Source organism: Bufo gargarizans, chromosome 8 (genome assembly GCF_014858855.1).
Source record: "Bufo gargarizans isolate SCDJY-AF-19 chromosome 8, ASM1485885v1, whole genome shotgun sequence".
NCBI lineage: Eukaryota > Metazoa > Chordata > Amphibia > Anura > Bufonidae > Bufo > Bufo gargarizans.
Genome location: NC_058087.1, coordinates 76,124,945 through 76,146,730, shown reverse-complemented (window position 1 = coordinate 76,146,730; position 21,786 = coordinate 76,124,945). Strand labels below are relative to the sequence as shown.

The window sequence follows — 21,786 nt, the reverse complement described above, 5'->3', positions numbered from 1 at the left end:
AAGTGGAGCGGAATCAATAGCAAAAACAGGAATATCCTTTCCCAAAGTGCGCACCTGGAAACCATGAGTTATTGCAAATTGATTATCAATGAGATTGACCGCTGCTCCACTATCCACAAAAATCTCACAAAAATTGTTCTTGCTCTCTAGCGCCACCCTAGCCGGCAGGACAAAACGGGAACTACAAGCAAACGGAAAACCTTCAATTTCCACCTCAACCCTGCCAATAGTAACAGACGGAACATTTTTCAAAGATTTTTTCCTGTTTGTTTCTTTATTACTCCCAGAAAACTGCCTGAATCTCCTAGAGGGATAAATATTTGCCAAATGATTTATACCTCCACAACAAAAACAAACCCTCCCATGCGAGCTGAATCTTCTATTGTCAGAAGCAATCAACCCCAGCTGCATGGACTCCTGCTCAGAAGGGGCTGACAGCGACCGAGACCCCTGCGCACAGAATGAGACCGCTGCACTGTCCTGGGACTGAGTATGACAGGAAGGGGACATCTCTCCTCTCTCTCTAAGACGCCTGTCAATACGAACGGCCTGAGACATAGCAGAGTCCAAAGAAATAGGCCTCTCATGAAAGGCAAATGCATCTTTCAATCCCTCTGAAAGACCATGGCAAAATTGACTTCGGAGTGCAGCATGATTCCAACCAGTATCAGCTGCCCATCTCCGAAATTCTGAGCAGTATATTTCTGCGGATTGTTTACCCTGGCATAATAGACGTAGTCTAGACTCAGCCAGAGCAATACGATCCGGATCATCATATATCTGACCCAGGGCTAAAAAGAATTCATCCACTGAACGGAGAGGCCGTGCCACCTCCGGCAGCGAAATGCCCAAGACTGAGCGTTACCCCTGAGCAGCGATATAATGATCCCCACCCTCCGTTCCTCATCACCAGAGGAATGGGGAAGAAGGCGAAAATGGAGTTTGCAAGCCTCTCTAAAACGCACAAAATTCTCACTACCCCCGGAGAACGTATCCGGGAGCGAGATCTTAGGCTCAGAACAAACTCCATGAACGCAAGCTGAACCGGTCACTTGAAGCTAAGAAAAAGTCTTACGGAGATCAGCTACCTCCAATGAAAGACCCTGGAAGCGTTCAGCCAAAAGTGAAACCGGATCCATGCTTGAGACGGTTTTGGCGGCTTATAATGTCACGGACAGTGTACAGGAAACAAGACAAAGCAACATGCATATATGACTGAGTGGATCCAAAGCTAAGGAACCAAAAGGGAGACCCCTGCACAAGACCTGAGACTTTCCCTGGCTGCTCAGCCTATGCAAAGATCCCAGAGGTGGATGGTTGCATATCCACGTACCTCGACTATATAACCCCTGAACACCCTACAATAGTGAGGGGACACGACCACCGGTTCCCTACACCAGACACGGAGGGAGTCAGGGTCACCTGGGATCCAGCAAACAGAAAATAACAGATAAATGTTCAGCACTTAACTTTGTAGCAGACTGGAAAACAAGATCAGCATGCACACACACTCCAGGAAGTAGTATAAGCCGCCCAGTAGCCCGAAGCAATCAGTCCAACCACATGACAGCTGAGAGAGGCCAACGAGATGAGGAACTGAACAGCACAACAAAGAGAACTCAAGGAGGAGGTTCTGAAAGGCTTCTGTAAGAGCTTCTCAGCTGTCTGGTTGTGACACTGCATCGTCTTCCACCCAGTCTTCCTCCCTGACCTCCTTTTCGGTCTGCACGCTACAGAAAGATGCAGCAGTTTGCACCTGTGTTTTATCATCATCAGAGACATGCTGAGATGGTATTCCCATGTCCTCATCAGGAAACATAAGTGGTTGTGCGTCAGTGCATTTTATGTCTTCTACCCCTGGGGAAGGGCTAGGTGGATACCCTTAGAAAACCCTGCCAGCAGAGTCTTCAAACAGCATAAGAGACTGCTGCATGACTTGATGCTCAGACAGGTTCCCCGATATGCACGGGGGTGATGTGACAGACTGATGGGCATGGGTTTCAGGCGCCACCTGTGCGCTTTCTGCAGAAGACTGGGTGGGAGATAATGTGAACGTGCTGGATCCACTGTCGGCCACCCAATTGACTAGTGCCTGTACTTGCTCAGGCCTTACCATCCTTAGAACAGCATTAGGCCCGAACAAATATCGCTGTAGATTCTGGCGGCTACTGGGAGGTAGTAGGTTCTGGCGGCTACTGAGGTAGTAGGTTCAGTAGGACGTGTAGCTGTGGCAGAACGGCCACGTCCTCTCCCTGCACCAGAGGCTCCACCAACACCACCAACACGACCACGACCGCGTCCCTTATTAGATGTTTGCCTCATAGTTAGTGTTAACAAAGCAAAGTAAAAAGTGGTTAAGTATGTTAAAAATAATTAACCGCCAATATAAACCCTGATGTAGGGTATTGCACTCAATTATTTATTTATTTTACTCTATATGACAGCGGTATTTGTTGCCTAAATGTGACACTCACTTATGCACATCTTATCCCAGATGTGCAGTATATCAGAGGGTTTTTTCACCCCAGTGACCAAAAAGCTGTATTTCTGGCCTAAATGTTACAGTCACTTATGTACGTCTAATCCTAGATGTGCAGTATATGAGAGGCTTTTTTCACCCCAGTATGCCAAAGCCATATTTATGGCCTAAATGTGACAGTCACTTATGCACGTCGAATCCCAGATGTGCAGTATATTAGAGGGTTTTTTCACCCTAACCAAAAAGCTGTATTTCTGTCCTAACTGTGACAGTGACTTATGCATGTGTAATCCCAGATATGCAGTATATTAGAGGGTTTTTTCACCCCAGTATGCCAAAGCCGTATTTCTGTCCTAAATGTGACAGTGACTTATGTATGTGTAATCCCAGATGTGCAGTATATTAGAGGGCTTTTTCACCCTAACCAAAAAGCTGTATTTCTGTCCTAAATGTGAAAGTGACTTATGCACGTGTAATCCCAGATGTGCAGTATATTAGAGGGTTTTTTCACCCCAGTAACCAAAAAGCTGTATTTCTGTCCTAAATGTGACAGTCACTTATGCATGTGTAATCTCAGATATGCAGTATATGAGAGGCTTTTTTCACCCCATTATGCCAAAGCCGTATTTCTGTCCTAAATGTGACAGTGATTTATGCATGTGTAATCCCAGATGTGCAATATATTATAGGCTTTTTTCACCCCAGTGACCAAAAAGCCATATTTATGGCCAAAATGTGACAGTCACTTATGCTTGTCTAATACCAGATGTGCAGTATATTAGAGGGTTTTTTCACCCTAACCAAAAAGCTGTATTTCTGTCCTAAATGTGACATTGACTTATGCATGTGTAATCACAGATGTGCAGTATATTAGAGGGTTTTTCACTCTAACCAAAAAGCTGTATTTCTGTCCTAAATGTGACAGTCACTTATGCACATGTAATCCCAGATGTGCAATATATTAGAGGGTTTTTTCACCCTAACCAAAAAGCTGTATTTCTGTCCTAAATGTGACAGTGACTTATGCACGTGTAATCCCAGATGTGCAGTATATTAGAGGGTTTTTTCACCCTAGCCAAAAAGCTGTATTTCTGTCCTAAATGTGACAGTGACTTATGCATGTGTAATCCCAGATGTGCAGTATATGAGAGGCTTTTTTACCCCAGTATGCCAAAGCCGTATTTATGGCCTACATGTGACAGTCACTTATACACGTCTAATTCTAGATGTGCAGTATATCAGAGGCTTTTTTCACCCCAGTATGCCAAAGCCGTATTTATGGCCTAAATGTGACAGTCACTTATGCACGTGTAATCCCAGATGTGCAGTATATTAGAGGGTTTTTTCACCCTAACCAAAAAGCTGTATTTCTGTACTAAATGTGACCGTCACTTATGCTTGTCTAATCCCAGATGTGCAGTATATTAGAGGGTTTTTTCACCCCAGTATGCCAAAGCTGTATTTCTGGACTTGCAGATAGCCTATGCTGGTGCACTATTGTTGCATAAAATTGCTGCCGATCATGTATTGATATTGACTAACTGAAGAAAAAAAAGTTTGTTTTCAGCAGTAGTTGGCTCAGGGCAGGCTTAAAAAAATTGTGCACTGCACCTACAAAACACTTTTTCTGTAGATCGCTGAGTACATAAACCAGTTCTTGATAAGATTTCTCCCTGATCTCTCCCTCACAGCAGCTGCAGCCTCTCCCTACACTAATCTGAGCATAGTGACGGGCGGCGCTAAGTGACTCCAGCTTAAATAGAGGCTGGGTCACAAGCTGCAGTTGGCCAATCACAGCCATGCCAATAGTAGGCATGGCTGTGATGGCCTTTTGGGGCAAGTAGTATGATGCTTGTGGATTGGCTGCTTTGCAGCCTTTCAAAAAGCGCCATAAAAATCGCCAAACACCGAACCCGAACTTTTACGTAAATGTTTGGGTCCGGGGGGGCAAAAACCCTAAAGTTCAGTACAAACCCAAACTTTATAGTTCGGGTTCGCTCAACTCTATTCATTACTTATTAAAAAAAATATGTAGACATACTTAACTAAAGTATATGCTTTTTTTTGTTTTTAGGTCGGTTACATGAAAGATGGCAGAATTGTGGCAGCGGATATCAACTTATACAGTAATGGCGGATATTCTGGGATAGAATCTGTGTTTGTAAGTCTTACAAGTATCTTTCCAGTCTGCTCTCATAATTAGGGCTTATGCACACAACCATAGTTTCTGTCCGCATCCAATCCGCATTCATTTCAATGGGGCTGCAAGAGATGCGGATAGCATACCGTGTGCTGTCCGCATCCACACGTCCTTTCTGCGGCCCTGCAAATAAAATAAAACATGCCCTATACTTGTCCGTTTTGCATAGCATAGGACATTTCTACAGAAGTAAAAAAATAAATGGTGGCATGCACTCGGCCGGGATCTGTGTTTTGTAGATCCAAGATTTACAGACTGCAAAACATTTAAGGTTGTGTGCATGAGACCTTATTCAGGACTCTGGGAACTGGCTGATAACTGCAGATAATCACAACAGGAGCCATGCATTATGATATGTGATAGCATTTTTGTAGTGTCTATCATGATATATAGTGTCCATCATCATCATTCATAGTCCATCACCAGAACAGCTATAACATGTGCAGTACTCCAGACCTAGGGGTGTCTACAATTGTTTGTTATATCCAGTTAATTTCATGTATTATATTATTTTTATGCCTAGTACACCAGCACAGGAGGTATGTTTGGCAGGAACAGGGTTAACCACCCTGTCCCTCCCCTCTTGGTAGGAGTGGTCTATTTCTATTTCCTGCCAAAAGGGGGAGTTTAAGCCCAGACACAAGGGAGCTCAGCTAGTTCTCCTACAAAGTACAAAGTCAGCAGAGTGACCACCAGACCCTGCTGCAGGTAAAAGAATACAGATTAGTGTTGAGCGAACTTCTGTTTTAAGTTCGGCGTCTAAAGTTCGGCTTCCAGTTAGCTGAGAATCCCGATAAGGGACCGAATACCGTTGTGGTCCGTGGTAGCGGAATCAATAATGGCCGATTATTGATTCCGCTACCACGGACCACAACGGAATTCGGAATCCATATCGGGATTCTCCGCTAACCGGAAGCCGAACTTTAGACGCCGAACTTAAAACAGAAGTTCGCTAAACACTAATACAGATCAGACACCCATCATCTACCTAACATCCAGGCCAGACTAACTCCAGGCCTGTATCACACAGTGGATACCTATCCTCACAAGTGCCATTTAATTGCCATATAACCAGCCTACCAAAGTCCTTAAATTAGCTAGATAACACTTGTATTTGGTATACAAGCACCAGAATAGACTCATAGTTGCATCCGGAAAGTGTTATATACCTAGTGGGTCCATTTATTAACTTTTACTTTAACATTGATTTTATTTTACAATGTGCTGAAATTTTAGCATCGATACTTTTCTGTTATATGGTGTTGCATGTGTAAATCTCCCTTGCCAGGATGAGACTAGATACACTCAGCAAATATCTTTAGCATATTTATATAATCTTTATAGGATTGAAAGCATATTTATAAAATTTAAAGTACTTTTAAATAATATAATCTATTCCTGCCATAGATAATGGAGATTTCTGTGCTGCAAACAGATGCTTCCTACCACATTCCTAATCTGAGATGCCAAGGAAAAGTTTGCAAAACAAATCTTCCATCCAACACATCATTTCGAGGTTTTGGATTTCCTCAGAGTGCACTGATTACAGAAGTGTGGGTAGATGAAGTAGCAGCTAAGTGCAATCTACCTCCTCATAAGGTACATAGTACTTTACATATCTGAATATTGTTTTCTACTTTATACTATTTAGGGAATCGACATAATGGTTATAAAGATAGTATATAGTCCAGCAGTGATGACCAGTTCACAGTGTTCACCAGAGAACACATGCAGGCTGCCATCTTGACTCGCAAGTTCGGCGATGCGCAGATAAGCCCTTACCTGTGCCGGGAGCCTGTCTGAAAGAAATGTGGTCAACGGGAGCAGGCAGTTACGAGAATAGCCGCCGGGGGGGGCCTTCATCTCGGAACTGCCTGCTCCCGGTGACCGCATTTGTTTCAGACTGGCTTGCGGCACAGGCACAGGTAAGGGCTTACCTGTGCATCGCTGGACTTGTGAGTCAAGATGGCAGCCCGCAAGTGTTCGCTGGCGAACACTGCTGAACTGGCCATCACTGTACTCCAGTCCTTCAAAGGTATCTTCTGTTTAACATAAAATTGAAACTGGACATTGTCATTTTTCAGCCAATACTGTTAAAGATCTCTCTTGACATGTCTATCTTAGTAGCTTCTTGCATTCCCCATCTAATAACAATTTTGGAGCATCTATTCTTATGACTCTATGTTGTGCCATTCCTCTGTTAATCCTACCAGAAGTTTATGAACGACTTGTTCCCAGCTTGCAGTAAATGTACAGATGGGTGTTACCAGTCAGGGGGTGGGAGTCTGACACTGGCAGCACTGATTGGACAGAGTTAGACACACCATCTATTGGTAACACCCAGAAGTACCTTTACTGCAGACTGCTGGCAATTTATTTGTAATCTTCTTCTAGCAGGAATAATACAGGAATGACATAGTGTAGAGTCATACGAATAGATGCTCCAGAATTGGTATTACAAGGGAAATGCAAGAAGTTGCTGAAACTGACATGTCAGGAGAGGGGAGAAGAGAAGATTGTGGCACACAGGGGTTCTTCATTTGCAATTTATATGCTGACCGGTCAGCACGATTATCAAAAGTGGCCACAGTATCGCATGATGTAACTGGATCATGATTCATATATGATGATGTCAAACTAATAAATGGTATAAATTGCAAATGAAGAACCCCTGTGTGCCGCAATCTTCTCTTCTCTGATTACAACTACTAAGTCCTCGCTGGCACCAGCAAACCTAGTGTGCGGAGCTCCACCACTACAACATGTCAGGAGAGGGGACAGGTCATCTTTAATGTCTTTATAGCTCAGGATCTGACTTGAAAGAAGAAATTAAAATGGTTGTTTTTAAATGGAATGTGTCATCAGAAAATGACTTATTGCTTAAAACATGTTTTTACATGAATTTTTGGTGATATTATTTTTATTTTTCTATGTCATTATCTATATTTGAAGAAAATAAAAAAATTCTGCATTTTTCACACTAGTCACTAAGCCCAATAATAGGCGCCACTTCTTTGTCTGTACAGCAGTCATTTCATTATCATTATAGGTAGGATTAGAATGACAATTATCACTTTTGTATAGATAACACAGGATTCACAATACATGATATCACAGCTTATCTACTCCCTCCTGACCTCTGCACAGGTCACACAGCATGTCTAGAAAACATTCCCATTTTAAATCTGTCTGATGCTTTGTTTTACTCAGAGATATCCAGCATTATCTCCCTGCTCCATTAAAAATGCATGAACACTTGACCAAGTCAATGCTGTAATGGGAGTGGGGGTCGATAGCTCTTGGCCAAACCGCAATTCTCTAAAGTCTGTAGCCAGCGTCCTTATGTGAATCTGCTGAGTACTTCATGTTATGTGCCCACTGTTTAGTTATATCCATTCCAACCCTTTCCTCCCGATCTTCCTGGAGCATGCTGTGTAAATCGTAACAGTATACTTCGTATCTTATTAGTTTCCATATTTGTTATCTTAAGCGAAAAAAAATTCTGAAATAAATGGTGCACTTAAAGGTTGGACATTGTAATGTAAAATCAATAAGCCTTCTTTGTGTATGTCCCTGGAGATAATGTGATGTACTTGAAAGGTACTGACCTGTAATGTTGTGCATGGAGGTTCATTCTGTTTTGGGCAGCAAATGTTGTCATGAACAAGTCAGATAGCATCAGACATTTACTTTGCTTTATTCCTATGTTCTCTCTGCCTTCTTAAGAACGCCATACAAATTAGAGTATTGTTAAGCCAAACCCAACGTTTTCAGTGGAAGCGGCCGAGAATCTAATGTGTATGGGAATCTCCTGACTTTCACCCAACAGATGATGTGGGGGGGAAGAAGGGTCGGGTGCTCTAAATTTTAATACTTGATCCTCTTCTCCCAAGAGTTAAGCTGCAGCAAAAAGTGTCTTGAAGTGACTTTCTCCTCTGTCACCAATCAATACACAATATCTCCTTACGGAGAGCGCATTAAGCAAATGAGCTCTTAGCAAGCTCTGCTTCTAATTAGTGTTGATCGAGCACCAAAGTGCTCGGGTGTTCGGGTGCTCGGGTCGAACACCTTGGGATGCTCGGGTGCTCTACCAAGCACCCGAGCACAATGGAAGTCAATGGGAGAACCTGAGCATTAAACCAGGCACCCCCTGCTCTGAAGAGGGGAGGGTGCCTGGTTCATATGAAAAGGTCAGAAATTGATGGAAACACCACAGAAATGGTTCGGGAACAGCATGGGTTTGGATGCATCTTGGACTCCCAGGTCGCTGCTGAGAACATTGTTGTCTGAGTAGTAAGCCACTTTTACAGACTGACACTAATACGCACAAAACCGAAGATAAAATCGATTTTAGAGGAAGAATTGTTAGGAAACCTACTGGTGACTCTCTAAAACATTAGGGGCGAGTGCCTGCTGCTGATCTGAGCATCAAAAAAATTATGGGCTAGTGCCTGCTGATGAGCTGACCATTGAAAAAAAATTTGGAGATATTTTTGCACAAGGACCTTCTGGTATTGCACCATTTTGCTTGTCCTGTTCACCACAGGAATGAGAGATGAGAAGTTCTCTTTGTAGCGGGGGTCGAGAAGGTAAACAACCAGTAATCGGTGTTGTCCAAAATGCATAAAACGCGTGGGTCACAGGAAAGGCAGCCTAATATAAAGTCAGCCATGTGTGCCAGAGTCCCAACAGGCAAGACTTTGCTGTGTTATCAGGAGGATGACTCTCAATCTCCTCATCCTCTTCCTCCTCTTCTGCCTATCCACTCTGAACACATGGAATTAAACTTCCATGGGTACTACCCTCTGTAGCAGAGGCAACCGTCTCCTGCTCCTCCTCCTCATCCAATTTGCACCGAGAAGACGAACTGAGGGTGGTCTGGCTATCACCCTGTGTAATGTCTTCCCCCATTTCCACCTCTTCCACATGCAAAGCGTCGGCCTTAATTGTGAGCAGCGAGCGTTTGAGTAGACACAGAAGTGGGATGGTGACGCTGACAATAGCGTTATCGCCGCTCACCATCTGTGTTGATTCCTCAAAGTTTCTTAAAACAGGTCAGACATCCATGCCCACTCCTAGCTTGTGAAGAGCGGAAGCTGACTGGAAAGTCAACGACCGTGTTGCAGATGGTATTGCACTACTACTGCCCTCTGCTGCTCACAAAGCCTGGCCAACATGTGTAACGTGGAGTTCCAGCGCGTGCTCACGTCGCACAGCAGTCTGAGCTGGCAATTGTAAGGGCTGTTGCAGTGTTGACAGACCGGCGGAAGCTGTCGATGACTTGTGGAAATGGGCACACACACGGCGCACCTTCAACAGTAGCTCAGGCAAATTGGGGTAGGTTTTGAGAAACCGCTGAACCACTAAGTTGAAGATGTGGGCTAGGATGTGTGTGAGCTTCCCGAGCTCCAAAGCTGCCACCAAGTTACGGACATTATTAGACACAACCATACCTTGTTCTAGGTTGAGTTTGCAAAAGCCACAGCTCAGTCTGGTCTCTTATTCCCTGCCACAGCTCTGTGGCAGTGTGCTGTTTGTCACCTAAGCAGATCAGCTTAAGCACGGCCTGTTGACGCTTCCCCATTGCAGGGCTGCACTGCTTCCAGATACCAACTGATGGCTGACTGGTGCTGCATGCGGATAATTCGGAGGTGGAAGTGGAGAAGGAGGCGGGGGAGGAGAATTGGGTGTTGGAGCCACTAATGTAGGTGGTGGCGGAAACCCTGATGGAATTAGGGCCCGCAATCCTCTGCGTCAGTAGCATCTGTGCCATCCCAGGGTACGACTAGCTCCCGGCCTCCACAACGTTCACCCAGTATTCCGTCAGGGAAATGTAGAGTCCCTGGCAACAAGCACTTGTCCATGTGTCAGTGGTTATGTAGACCTTCACAATAACTGCGTTGGTCATGGCACGGTTGATGTTACGGGACACATACTGGTGTAAGGCAGGCACAGCACACTGTGAAAAACAGTGGCGGCTGGAGATTGCATAATGAGAGACGGCCGCTGACATCAGGCTGCGGAAGGCCTCAATGTCCAAAAGCCTAAATGGCAACATTTCCAGGGACACTAATTTGGAAAGTTGCGCATTTGTGGGTGGGTGGCTGGCTGGGTATTTGTGCTTGCATTCAAATGCCTGGGGTAAGGACATTTGTATGCTGCGCTGGGACATGGAAGTGGATATGGTCGCTGATGGTTCTTGCTTATGTCCAGGTGCAGGGTGGGAGGCATCCAGGACTGTGCCTTCGACAGGGGATTGGCCAGCACATAACACAGGGGAAGAGGAGGCAGAGGTGTGACCCGTAGACACAGATTGTGGACCCAGGCGTTCGGCCTACCTATTACAGTGCTTTGATGCTATGTGGCGGATCATGCTGGTGGTGGTCAGGTTGCTAGTGTTCACGCCCCTGCTCATTTTTGTATGACACAGATTGCAAATTACAATTCTTTTGTCGTCCGCACTTTCCTCAAAAAAGCGCCAGATTGCGGAACACCTACCCCTTGGCAAGGGAGATTTCCACAATGATGTGCTTCAGGGAACAGTTGAGGGCATGTTTGGTGTGGCCCGCCTTCTCCCTTTTGCCACCCCACTGAGGCAGCCTGTTGCGGTCTTGCGGATGCCTCCCCCTCTGTACTGCTGTCCTTGCTCGGCTTGTCACCTTCCCAGGTTGGGTCAGTGACTTCATCGTCCACCACCTCCTCTTCCACTTCCTAACTCTGCTCATCCTCCTGACTTGTTGACCTAACCACAACCTCAGTTATCGACAACTGTGTCTCATCCCCATCATCAACCTCTTGAGACACTAATTGCCATTGACTTTTTGGCAACTGTGTCTCATCATCATCATCTACCTCGTGAAACACTAATTGCTGTTCTCCACTGTCATCTTCTTGTGACTGTAGATGCTCAAGAGTTTGGGAATCACGCACAAGATCTCATGTCCCTCTTCAAACGTGCTTCTCGAGAGGCCCAAATGAAGGAATGGGGCTGAAAAGAGCTCCTCAGAATATCCAAGTGTGGGATCACTTGTTTGCCAAGACTCTCCATGGTTAGAGGAAGGAGGATCAGGGTGAGGATTGTGTTGACTAGACTCTTGGCTACTGAAACTGGACTTGGTGGAAGACAGCGTGGTGCTTAACCGACTGGAAGCATTATCTGCTGCAATCCAACCGACCACCTGGTCGCACTGGTCTGACTTCGAGAGTGTTGTCTTGCGCCGCCCTGTAAACTGGGACATGAAGCTAGGTATCGTGGATGATTGTTTTTCTTGTGCTCTGGCAGTAGGCGCAGTTTCAACATGCCCAGGGCCTCGGCCTCTGATTGCACCATCAGCATCACCACCACTTCCCTGTCCCTTACTGCTCGCTTTCTTCATATTAAATGTTATATATGCTTAAAAGTATGTCACACGTACAGTAGCGTAGGATTTGTAAGTGAATGCGCAAAAAAAAATAAAAAAGGTATTTGGGATGCAATACCACAGATAATGTCAGCAGCAGCTAATATAAAATTACAGGAAATGCCACAGGTATTTTTGGATGTGGAAACGTTACACAGGAAATGTAGCGCAGCTAATGTCGCTGTCCACAGCGGACACCGTCTACGGAAAAACTACACTTGATGTCACTGATATTTTTGGGATGTGCACACGTTACGCAAGAGATATAGCTCAGCTAATGTGACTGTCCGCAGCAGACACTGTCTACAGAAAAAGTACACTGGATGTCACTGATATTTTTGGGATGCATACATGTTACACAGGAGAAATACTGCAGATAATGTCGCTGATGTCAGCAGCGGCTAATATAAAATTACAGGGAATGTCACAGGTATTTTGGATGTGGAAACATTACACAGGAGATGTAGCGCAGCTAATGTCACTATCCACAGCAGACACCGTCTACAGAAAAGTACACTGGATGTCACTAATATTTTCGGGATGCGCACACGTTACACAGAAGAAATACAGCAGATAATGTTGCTGATGTCAGCAGCGGCTAATATAAAATTACAGGGAATGTCACAGGTATTTTGGATGTTGAAACATTACACAGGAGATGTAGCGCAGCTAATGTCACTATCCGCAGCAGACACCATCTACAGAAAAGTACACTGGATGTCACTGATATTTTTGGGATGCGCACACGTTACACAGAAGAAATACAGCAGATAATGTTGCTGATGTCAGCAGCGGCTAATATAAAATTACAGGGAATGTCACAGGTATTTTGGATGTGGAAACATTACACAGGAGATGTAGCGCAGCTAATGTCACTGTCTGCAGCGGCCTAACTATTGCACGCTATTTAGAGCAGGAAACGCTAACAATAGATACTGCTGCCACACACAATAGTCCTTAAAAGGACTTTTGGGTCTGTAGAGTATTAGCAATTTAGTGCAGGTTGCTCAAAATATATATATATTGCTGCTGTCACACACAACAATAGTCCTTAAAATGACTTTTGGATCTGTAAAGTTTTAGCAATTTAGCACAGGTTGTGCAAAAAATATATATTGCTGCTGCCACACACAACAATAGTCCTTAAAAGGACTTTTGGGTCTGTGAAGTATTAGCAATTTAGTGCAGGTTGCGCTAAAAATATATATTGCTGCTGCCACACACAATAGTCCTTAAAAGGACTTTTGGGTCTGTAAAGTTTTAGCAATTTAGTGCAGGTTGCATAAAAATATATATTGCTGCTGCCACACACTACAATAGTCTATAAAAGGACTTTTGGGTCTGTAAAGTTTTAGCAATTTAGCACAGGTTGCGTTCAAAATATATATTGCTGCTGCCACACACAACAATAGTCCTTAAAAGGACTTTTGGGTATGTAAAGTTTTAGCAATTTAGTGCAGGTTGTGCTAAAAATATATATTGCTGCTACCACACACAACAATAGTCCTTAAAAGGACTTTTGGGTCTGTAAAGTATTAGCAATTTAGTGCAGGTTGCGCTAAAAATATATATTGCTGCTGCTGCTGCCACACACAACAATAGTACTTAAAAGGACTTTTGGGTCTGTAAAGTTTTAGTAATTTAGTGCAGGTTGCGCTAAAAATATATATTGCTGCTGCCGCACACAACAATAGTCCTTTAAAGGACTTTTGGGTCTGTAAAGTTTTAGCAATTTAGCGCAGGTTGCGTGGAGGAGACTCGAGCAATTGCGCACAAGCACATGCGGTATTCGGCCGAACACCCCCATGTGCCGAGCATCGAGATGCTCGAGCTGAACTGGTGTTCGGCCGAGCATGTTCGATCAACACTACTTCTGATACCACCAGATGTAAGGCAGCTATCCTTTAAGTCAATGTTTAATGTCAATGTTCAATCCTATAAATCATGCCTTGAGACATGACTTCGACAATAAGTAAGCCAATCTGCAGAAAGCTGTTTTAGGGTGATTGAGCAGAGAGTACTGGCTTAACTGTGTGAGAGGCCTAGGTCAGGATTCAAGGTAAGACAGTACTCTCTGCTATGCACTGATGAGTGGCAATCACCCCGAAACAGCTGTAGTGTCATCGGAAAAAAAAACACGCTAAAAACTCATGCCTCATGCACATAACCATATTATGGATTTGTGTTGGATAGATCCATTGCTGGCTATGGGCCCATACAGTTCCTCTAGGAGTCTCTGATTTTATACTAAGGCACATAGATTTTTTTCAGTCCCGACCACCAGAGCCAGACAATTTTCAATCATTATTCCATCATTCATTGAAGTTGAAGATTGTGGGGGAGAGCCAAGCAGTCTGAGCCCCAAGTCATGCAGCAGTCTGTTCTGCTTTTTGATGACTCTGTTAGCAGGGTTTCCCAGGGTCATCCACCTAGCCCTGCCCCAGAAGTGGAAGAGATTTAGTGCACCGATGCCTAACCACTTATCTTTCAAGATGAGTACATGGGAGGACCACCGCAGCACGTCTCGGATGATGACAAAACACAGGTTCACACTGCTGTGGCTTTCAAAAGTATGCAGACCGACAAGGAGGGCAGGGGTGAAGACTGGGTGGAAGATGATGTGGAGGACGATGAGGTCCTCGACCCCACATGGAATCAAGGTCATGCGAGTGACCTGTATAGTTCGGAGGAAGAGGCGGTAGTCGCACAGAGCCACCCGCACAGGGAGCAGGGTGCAAAAGCGGAGTGGCCGTCCCCTAGACAGTACGCCTGCTACTGCCCACTGCAGCAAGGGACCAAGCACACCAAAGCCAGCTCCAAGGAGTTCCCTGGAGTGGCAGTTCTTCAGACTATGTGCTGACGACAAGACACGAGTGGTTTCCACGCTGTGCAATCAGAGCCTGAAGCGAGGCATAAACGTTCTAAACCTGAGCACAACCTGCATGACCAGGCATCTAAGTGCAAAGCACGAGCTGCAGTGGAGTAGACACCTCAAAAACCAAGAAAGGTTCTGGCTCCTCCTGCTTCCTCTTCTGCTGCAGTCGCGGCCTCTTCATCCACCTCTGGGGTGACAGTGCCACCTTCCACCCCGCAAACAGAGGATCTGCCAGCAACACCACCACCTGGGTCATCAAGCACCTCCACAATGTTCCACAGAAGCGTTCAGCTCTCCATCTCCCAAACACTGGAGCGGAAGAGGACAGCTTGTCGTTGCCTCTGGGCAGACTGGCACACATAAGCGATTACATGCTGCAGTGTCTCCGCAATGACCGCTGAGTTGCCCACATTCTAACTTGTGCTGATTACTGGGTGGCCACGCTGCTGGATCCCCGTTAGAAGGACAACGTACCGTCCTTAATTCCTGCACTGGAGCGTGATCATAAGATGCGCAAGTACAAGCACACGCTGGTAGACGCGCTGCTAGTGGCATTCCCACCTGACAGCAGGGGCACAGTGGAAGCACAAGGCGAAGGCAGAGGAGGAGCAAGATGTCCCCAACACAGCTGGGGCACCAGCAGCACCTCAGAAGGCAGGGTTAGCATGGCCAAAATGTGGAAATGCTTTGTCAGCACGCCACAACAACCAGCACCACCAGCTGATATGGAACGTCTTAGCAGGAGGCAGCTTTTCAGCAACATGGTGGAGCAGTATGTGTGCACACGCCTGCACGTACTGACTGATGGGTCTGCCCCCTTCAACTTCTGGGTCTCCAAATTAGGCACATGGCCTGAGCTTGCCCTTTACGCCTTGGAGGTGTTGACCTGCCCTGCAGCCAGTGTATTGTCTGAACGTGTGTTTAGCATGGCAGGGGGCGTTATCACAGACAAGTGTAACACCCTAGAGTTGTGTTACTAAGCTCTTTTACCCCACTACAATCTGTTAAGTGCTTTCACCTTGTCATCTGATGTAATTTTACATTATGTCATTCACAACTGTGCATTATAAACCATGTTGTAAAAAAAAGTGTATATTGCTGTAATTTCCATGCTCACCAGCAGGTGGCAGCAATGTGTTAGCAAGGATTTAGGTTCAGTTTAGTACATCTAAGCTGGAATAGTTTGCTCCAGCTTAGCTCCCCATCTGTGAGCAGAGTGGGCTGTGCCCATATCCTGCAGCATGGGGAAAAAAGGAAGTTAGTGTGAGTGTAGCCCACCCCCTGCTAGGGATAGGGTGTGCGTGTTAGGAGCTCCAAGAGATAGGGAACCAAACCAGGATCTTGTCTCGGCTGAGACATTGATCATCATCCCCAGCCTGAGCCCTGCAGCCTCAGCTGGATGAAGCAAGCAGACAATTCCAGTTCCAGGAAGAAATCATAGAAGATAACTGTGAGTACTCAGTTAGTCAGTCCCCATACAGCAGAGGATAGAGAGTGCAGACGCCAAATTCCTGCCACAGTATAGAGCTAACAAGCAGACGTCCTTTCCTGCAAGCTCCAGGTACATGAGAGAGCAGAAGATAAATTCATGCCAACCATTGCCAATACATGCTGGGATCTAAGACTAAAGCTGTATCTTGCTTGGATGAAAGTTACAATCAGTAAAGACAAGTTTGAACTTTACCCAAGGTCTGGATCTCAATTTCTGCTGCAAAATCCCTCGATTATTTCTACTAGTACCACACTTAATTTATTGCAAGTGAACCAGGATCCAGGAGTCCAACTGTACCCAGGTAGGAGACACCGTTGACATTATAATCACCACCATACAGAGACATTACACCACTCTGGCATTCCTAACCTGGGACGTGCGATATTACACCTTTAAAGGGCCCTGCAAGTGACCCTGCGCACGCTGCAATTGGCGTCAAGAAACAAACATAGACTATTATTTGCAACTTACCCAGACATTGCATAATTTAGCGTCAGTGTGTATACCCCGGTCCAGCTCATTGCACAAGCGCAGCTGCCTGTCCACAGCCAATGTGGACAAGCTCACGTTCATTAAAATGGCATGGATCCCACAGGACTTGTCCGTACTTTGTGCAGAATAGACATGTATACCAGCCTTAACCAGCCATTGTTATACTACAGCGCAATTGCTCATTCTTGTATTTTGGATATTTCCCACTCTTTTGGAGTGTAACCTAATTTTTTTTTACATTTTAAAATTAAAACCAAAAACCAGTGTTGGCTACCTCGTCCTCCTCCACCGCCGCTTCCACCTACACCGCTATGTCCACCGCCTCCTCAAACTCCTACTCCATGTGGACCTCCAACTCATAAATCAAGATTATCTTTTTTAATTTGTACGTATTTTATGTCATTTGACTATTTTGTCTGTTACATATTTGGGTGTAATTCACAAATTTTTGGGTGTGATATACCACTGCTATACCTAGTAGACAGGTAAAAAAAAGTCACAAATTTGTCTGTTACATATTCAGGTGAAATTCACCAATTTTGGGTGTGATATACCCCTGCTCTACCTAGTAGACAGGTAAAAAAAAATCACTAATTTGTCTGTTACATATTCGGGTGAAATTCACCAATTTTTGGGTGTGATATACCACTGTTCTACCTAGTAGACAGGTAAAAACATTTCACTTATTTGTCTGTTACATATTTGGGTGAAATTAACCAATTTTTGGCTCTGATATACCCCTGCTCTACCTAATAGGTAAAAAAAATTAACTAATTTGTCTGTTACATTTTCGGGTATAATTCACCAATTTTTGGCTGTGACATACCCCTGCCATACCTAGTAGACAGGTAAACAAATTTTACTAATTTGTCTGTTACATTCTCGGGTGAAATTCACCAATTTTTAGCTGTGATATACCCCTGCTATATCTAGACAGAAACAGAGAAATATAGTGGCAATTCTGGAGGAGCTGCTCAGCCCCTGACACTGTGGCGTGTCTTTCATTGGGGGAGAAGCCCGACCGCATGTGGACCGCAATAATCGACTAACCCCAGCAAAATATGCATACAATGGAGGATGTCGGCGCGGTCCACATGCATCACAAGAGCAAACTACACAGAATGTAGCAATCATATGAAACACAGAGAGAGAAAATGCACCAAACAGATATAACACTGACTATGCTGGCAAGACATAAATGCAGGTATTAAAAGCTGAGACTTTTGCCAATATATTCCAGTCATGAAGATAAGAAGAAATACCTTCATGACTGGAATATATTGGCAAAAGTCTCCGCTTTTAACACCTGCATTTATGTCTTGCCAGCATAGTCAGTGTTATATCTGTTTGGTGCATTCTCTCTCTGTGTTCCCTGCTATATCTAGTAGACAGGTAAAAACATTTCACTAATTTGTCTGTTACATTCTTGGGTGACATTTGACCATTTTTGCCGTGATTAAACCCCTACTCTGCATAGGTGACAGGGACATCAATTTTAAAAAATCGTCTGTTACATTGTCAGGTGACATTTTACCAATTTTGCCGTATACAAACCCCTGCTCTGCATAGGTGACAGGGAATTAAATTTCAAAACTTCTTTAATTGACATGCGCCCCCTCCTTTCATTCAATGCTTAAACTTTAACAACTTGTCCCACATTTGAGCTTCAATAATTTGTCCCACTTTTCCGCTCGATCACATTTAATTTCAAACAATTAGACTCCCTTGGATGTGGTCTCCCTTTCTCACGCTCCCTCTCTGGCGTGGAACCCTGATTCGCCGCTAACCGTGATCAACATGGTAGGCGCAGAAAAGAACATTGAAAGTTGATAGAGAAGATATCCAATTGGATTGTGGACATCACGGGGACATGCAACATGGTGGGGCAGTTTGTGTGCACACGCCTACACGTACTGACTGATGGGTTTGCCCCCTTCAACTTCTGGGTCTCCAAATTGGGCACATGGCCTGAGCTTGCCCTTTATGCCTTGGAGGTGCTGGCCTGCCCTGCAGCCAGTGTATTGTCTGAACGTTTGTTTAGCATGGCTGGAGGGGGTTATCAGAGGTTATATTTCCCAATGTTTTGGGGTGTACCCTAATTTTAAAAATAAAAATAAAAGTTTCAAACAAAAACCAGTGTAGGCTATCTCCTCCTCCTCCACCGCCGCTTCCACCTACACCGCCACATCCACTGCCTCCTCAACCTCCTACTCCATATGGACCTCGTCCTCCTAGGTCAAGATTATATATTTTTATTTTTAGGTATTTTATGTTATTTGAAGTCATTTCCCTATCCACATTTGTTTGCAGAGCACTTGCCATGCTCTTAACCACATTTTGCTGACACTTGCAGCCCTCTAGCCCTTTCCATGACATTTTTATAGCAATTTTAGTGCTCAAAAGTTTGGGTCCCCATTGACTTCAATGGAGTTCAGGTTTGGGGTCAAGTTCAGGTCTTCGAACTCAAACTTTTTTGTGAAGTTCGGTCGAACCCGAACATCCAGGTGTCCGCTCAACTCTATTACTCGGCCTTTGGGCAGACTATACTTGATTCTTCCAGGCATGAGGGCCCTCCCTAGGGGTTCTTCTTGCTATCTCCCCATCTGTACAGCTGATAGAAATTAACGATTCCCTTACGTCTTAACGATAATTTGTTTTCCCTTAGTCCTAACAGCAGCACACAAAGATCCCACCCTAGTAAGTTTAGTTTTTTCTTGCTACAACACAGTGGGCTGGGGGTGGTTCCCTCCTTTATAGGGGGTGTTTAATTGTTTAATTGTATGATTTACTTGGGCTCATTAATAATTCCGCCGGCTCCACCAGTCCACGGGGGAGGGGGGGGGGGGGGGTAACCCCGTTTGTGCTGCTGTTAGGACTAAGGGAAAACAAATTAACTATTTTTTTGTTTTTTATACTATTTCAGGTTAAATCAATTCGCTGACACAAAACACGAGGAAATTCGACTTCTATAATAGCAACCAAGCTGGTACCACCTTTCATTTTTCAAAGCTCCTCTGAAAAATGAAAGGATTAATATTGGTTGCTATGGGCAACTAAACCAGTTTTCCTTTACACCAGTTTGATAAATTTCCCCTTTTACAGCTCATGCATAGACTGTGACCGGCCCAGGAAACTCGGTCCGTGTGTTTGCCGAATCTCCCAGGCTTACAGCGGTTCACCTGAACTGAACTGACTGTATCATAGTGTTTTATGATGCAGTCAGTTCATATGTGATAAAGGATCTATTGTACTGAACTCACAGTTCAGTACAACAGATCCCCAATAAGATATAAACTGTATTGTAAATTACTAGGAAACAGTTCAGGGGAGAGGCATTTGGCCTATCATGGTCTATGCATGAGCCCTATGTGTGTTCAGTTGGCATTCACATATACATATACAGCCACTTGTGAACCAGTTAAAACTGCCAGATATCCATTGTTTATTGGTGTCAGGATCTTTTTTAAATTTGCTATTGCCACTCAGGTACCAAACATTGAATGCCTACAATCCAAACTGCAGTCTACATAGTTTAACTACACCATTTCCAGATGTTATTTTGCATAGTCATATTAAGCCAATACATATATATGCAAAGTTTCATTTTATTGAGGAGCAGTACTGTATTTCCTCTACTATTCCTACGCATGTGTTACTATCCGCCTTAGGTCAGAGAAATCAACATGTACAGAAACATTATTATGACACCTTATAAGCAGGAGTTTGATACAACTAATCTGAGGAGATGCTGGGAGGACTGTAAGAAGAGCTCCTCATACCTCGCCAGGATGGAAGCAGTAAGACAGTTTAACAAAGAGAACCACTGGAGGAAGAGAGGCATAGCGCTCATCCCTCTGAAATTTCCAGTCGCCTTTATTGTGGCTTTCCAAAATCAAGTAAGCATTATGAATTAATTTACCAATTTCTGTTACTCAAATGATTAACTGGACTCCTAAAAGTTTAAATAGTCACTAAAAGGAACACTAAACCCAGGAAGAAATGTTAAAACTAAACAAGAAATATAGTTGTCGTCCCTGTTTTGTCAGTCTGCAGCACATTCTGTATGATCTGAACACAGTCTTTGGCCTCCTGCACACGACAGTATTTTTTTTCCGGTTCCGTTCCTTTTTTTGCGTTCCGTATACGGGCCGTATACGGAACCATTTATTTCAATGGATTCGCAAAAAAACAGAAGGTTCTCTGTATGCCTTCCATTTCCGTTCCATTCAAACATAGAACATGTCCTATTATTGCCCGCAAATCACGTTTCGTGGCTCCATTCAAGTCAATGGTTCCGCAAAAAAAAAAAAAATGCATACCGAACGCATCCTTCTGTTTTTGACATTTTTATGCCCAGCCCAATTTTTTTATGTACTTACTGTTTAAACATTATTGTATGCTTCCGTTTCAGTTTGAGAGCCGCAAAAACCAAATGGAAAAACGGAAGGCCATACGGTTGTGTGCAGGAGGCCTTACAGAAACCCTGCTTTTTTTTGCATCTTTACGGCTTGTTTTTCACGGATCCATTGTTCTGTATCTGATGTTTTTTTTTTCTCTGATTTAAGTCCTCTTCTGTTCCATTATTCCACAAAACATATCCGTATGGTTTCCGTATGCGATCCATTTTTTGCGGATCGGAAACGGAAACAGTAACTTATTAATCATCAAACACATGAGCAATATGGGCTGGGCATAGCATTTCTACAGTATGGATCCACAAAATACGGATGACATACGGATGTGTTCCGTGTGCGTTCTGTATTTTTTGTGGACCCATTGACTTGAAGGGGGCCTCGGACCGTGATTTGCAGAAAATAATAGGACATGGACTTCTTTTTTGCGGAACGG

General features: G+C 44.3%; 1 protein-coding gene across 1 annotated transcript in view; it reads left to right on the top strand.

The window, feature by feature from the left end:
- LOC122945394 (aldehyde oxidase-like) overlaps positions 1–21,786 on the top strand; it is a 186,771-nt gene that overhangs the window by 119,325 nt on the left and 45,660 nt on the right. Inside the window, exons 24-26 of the mRNA XM_044304465.1 lie at positions 4,554–4,640; positions 6,087–6,278; positions 20,607–20,834. Coding sequence (XP_044160400.1) covers positions 4,554–4,640; positions 6,087–6,278; positions 20,607–20,834 — 507 coding nt within the window. The remainder of the gene's footprint in view (positions 1–4,553; positions 4,641–6,086; positions 6,279–20,606; positions 20,835–21,786) is intronic.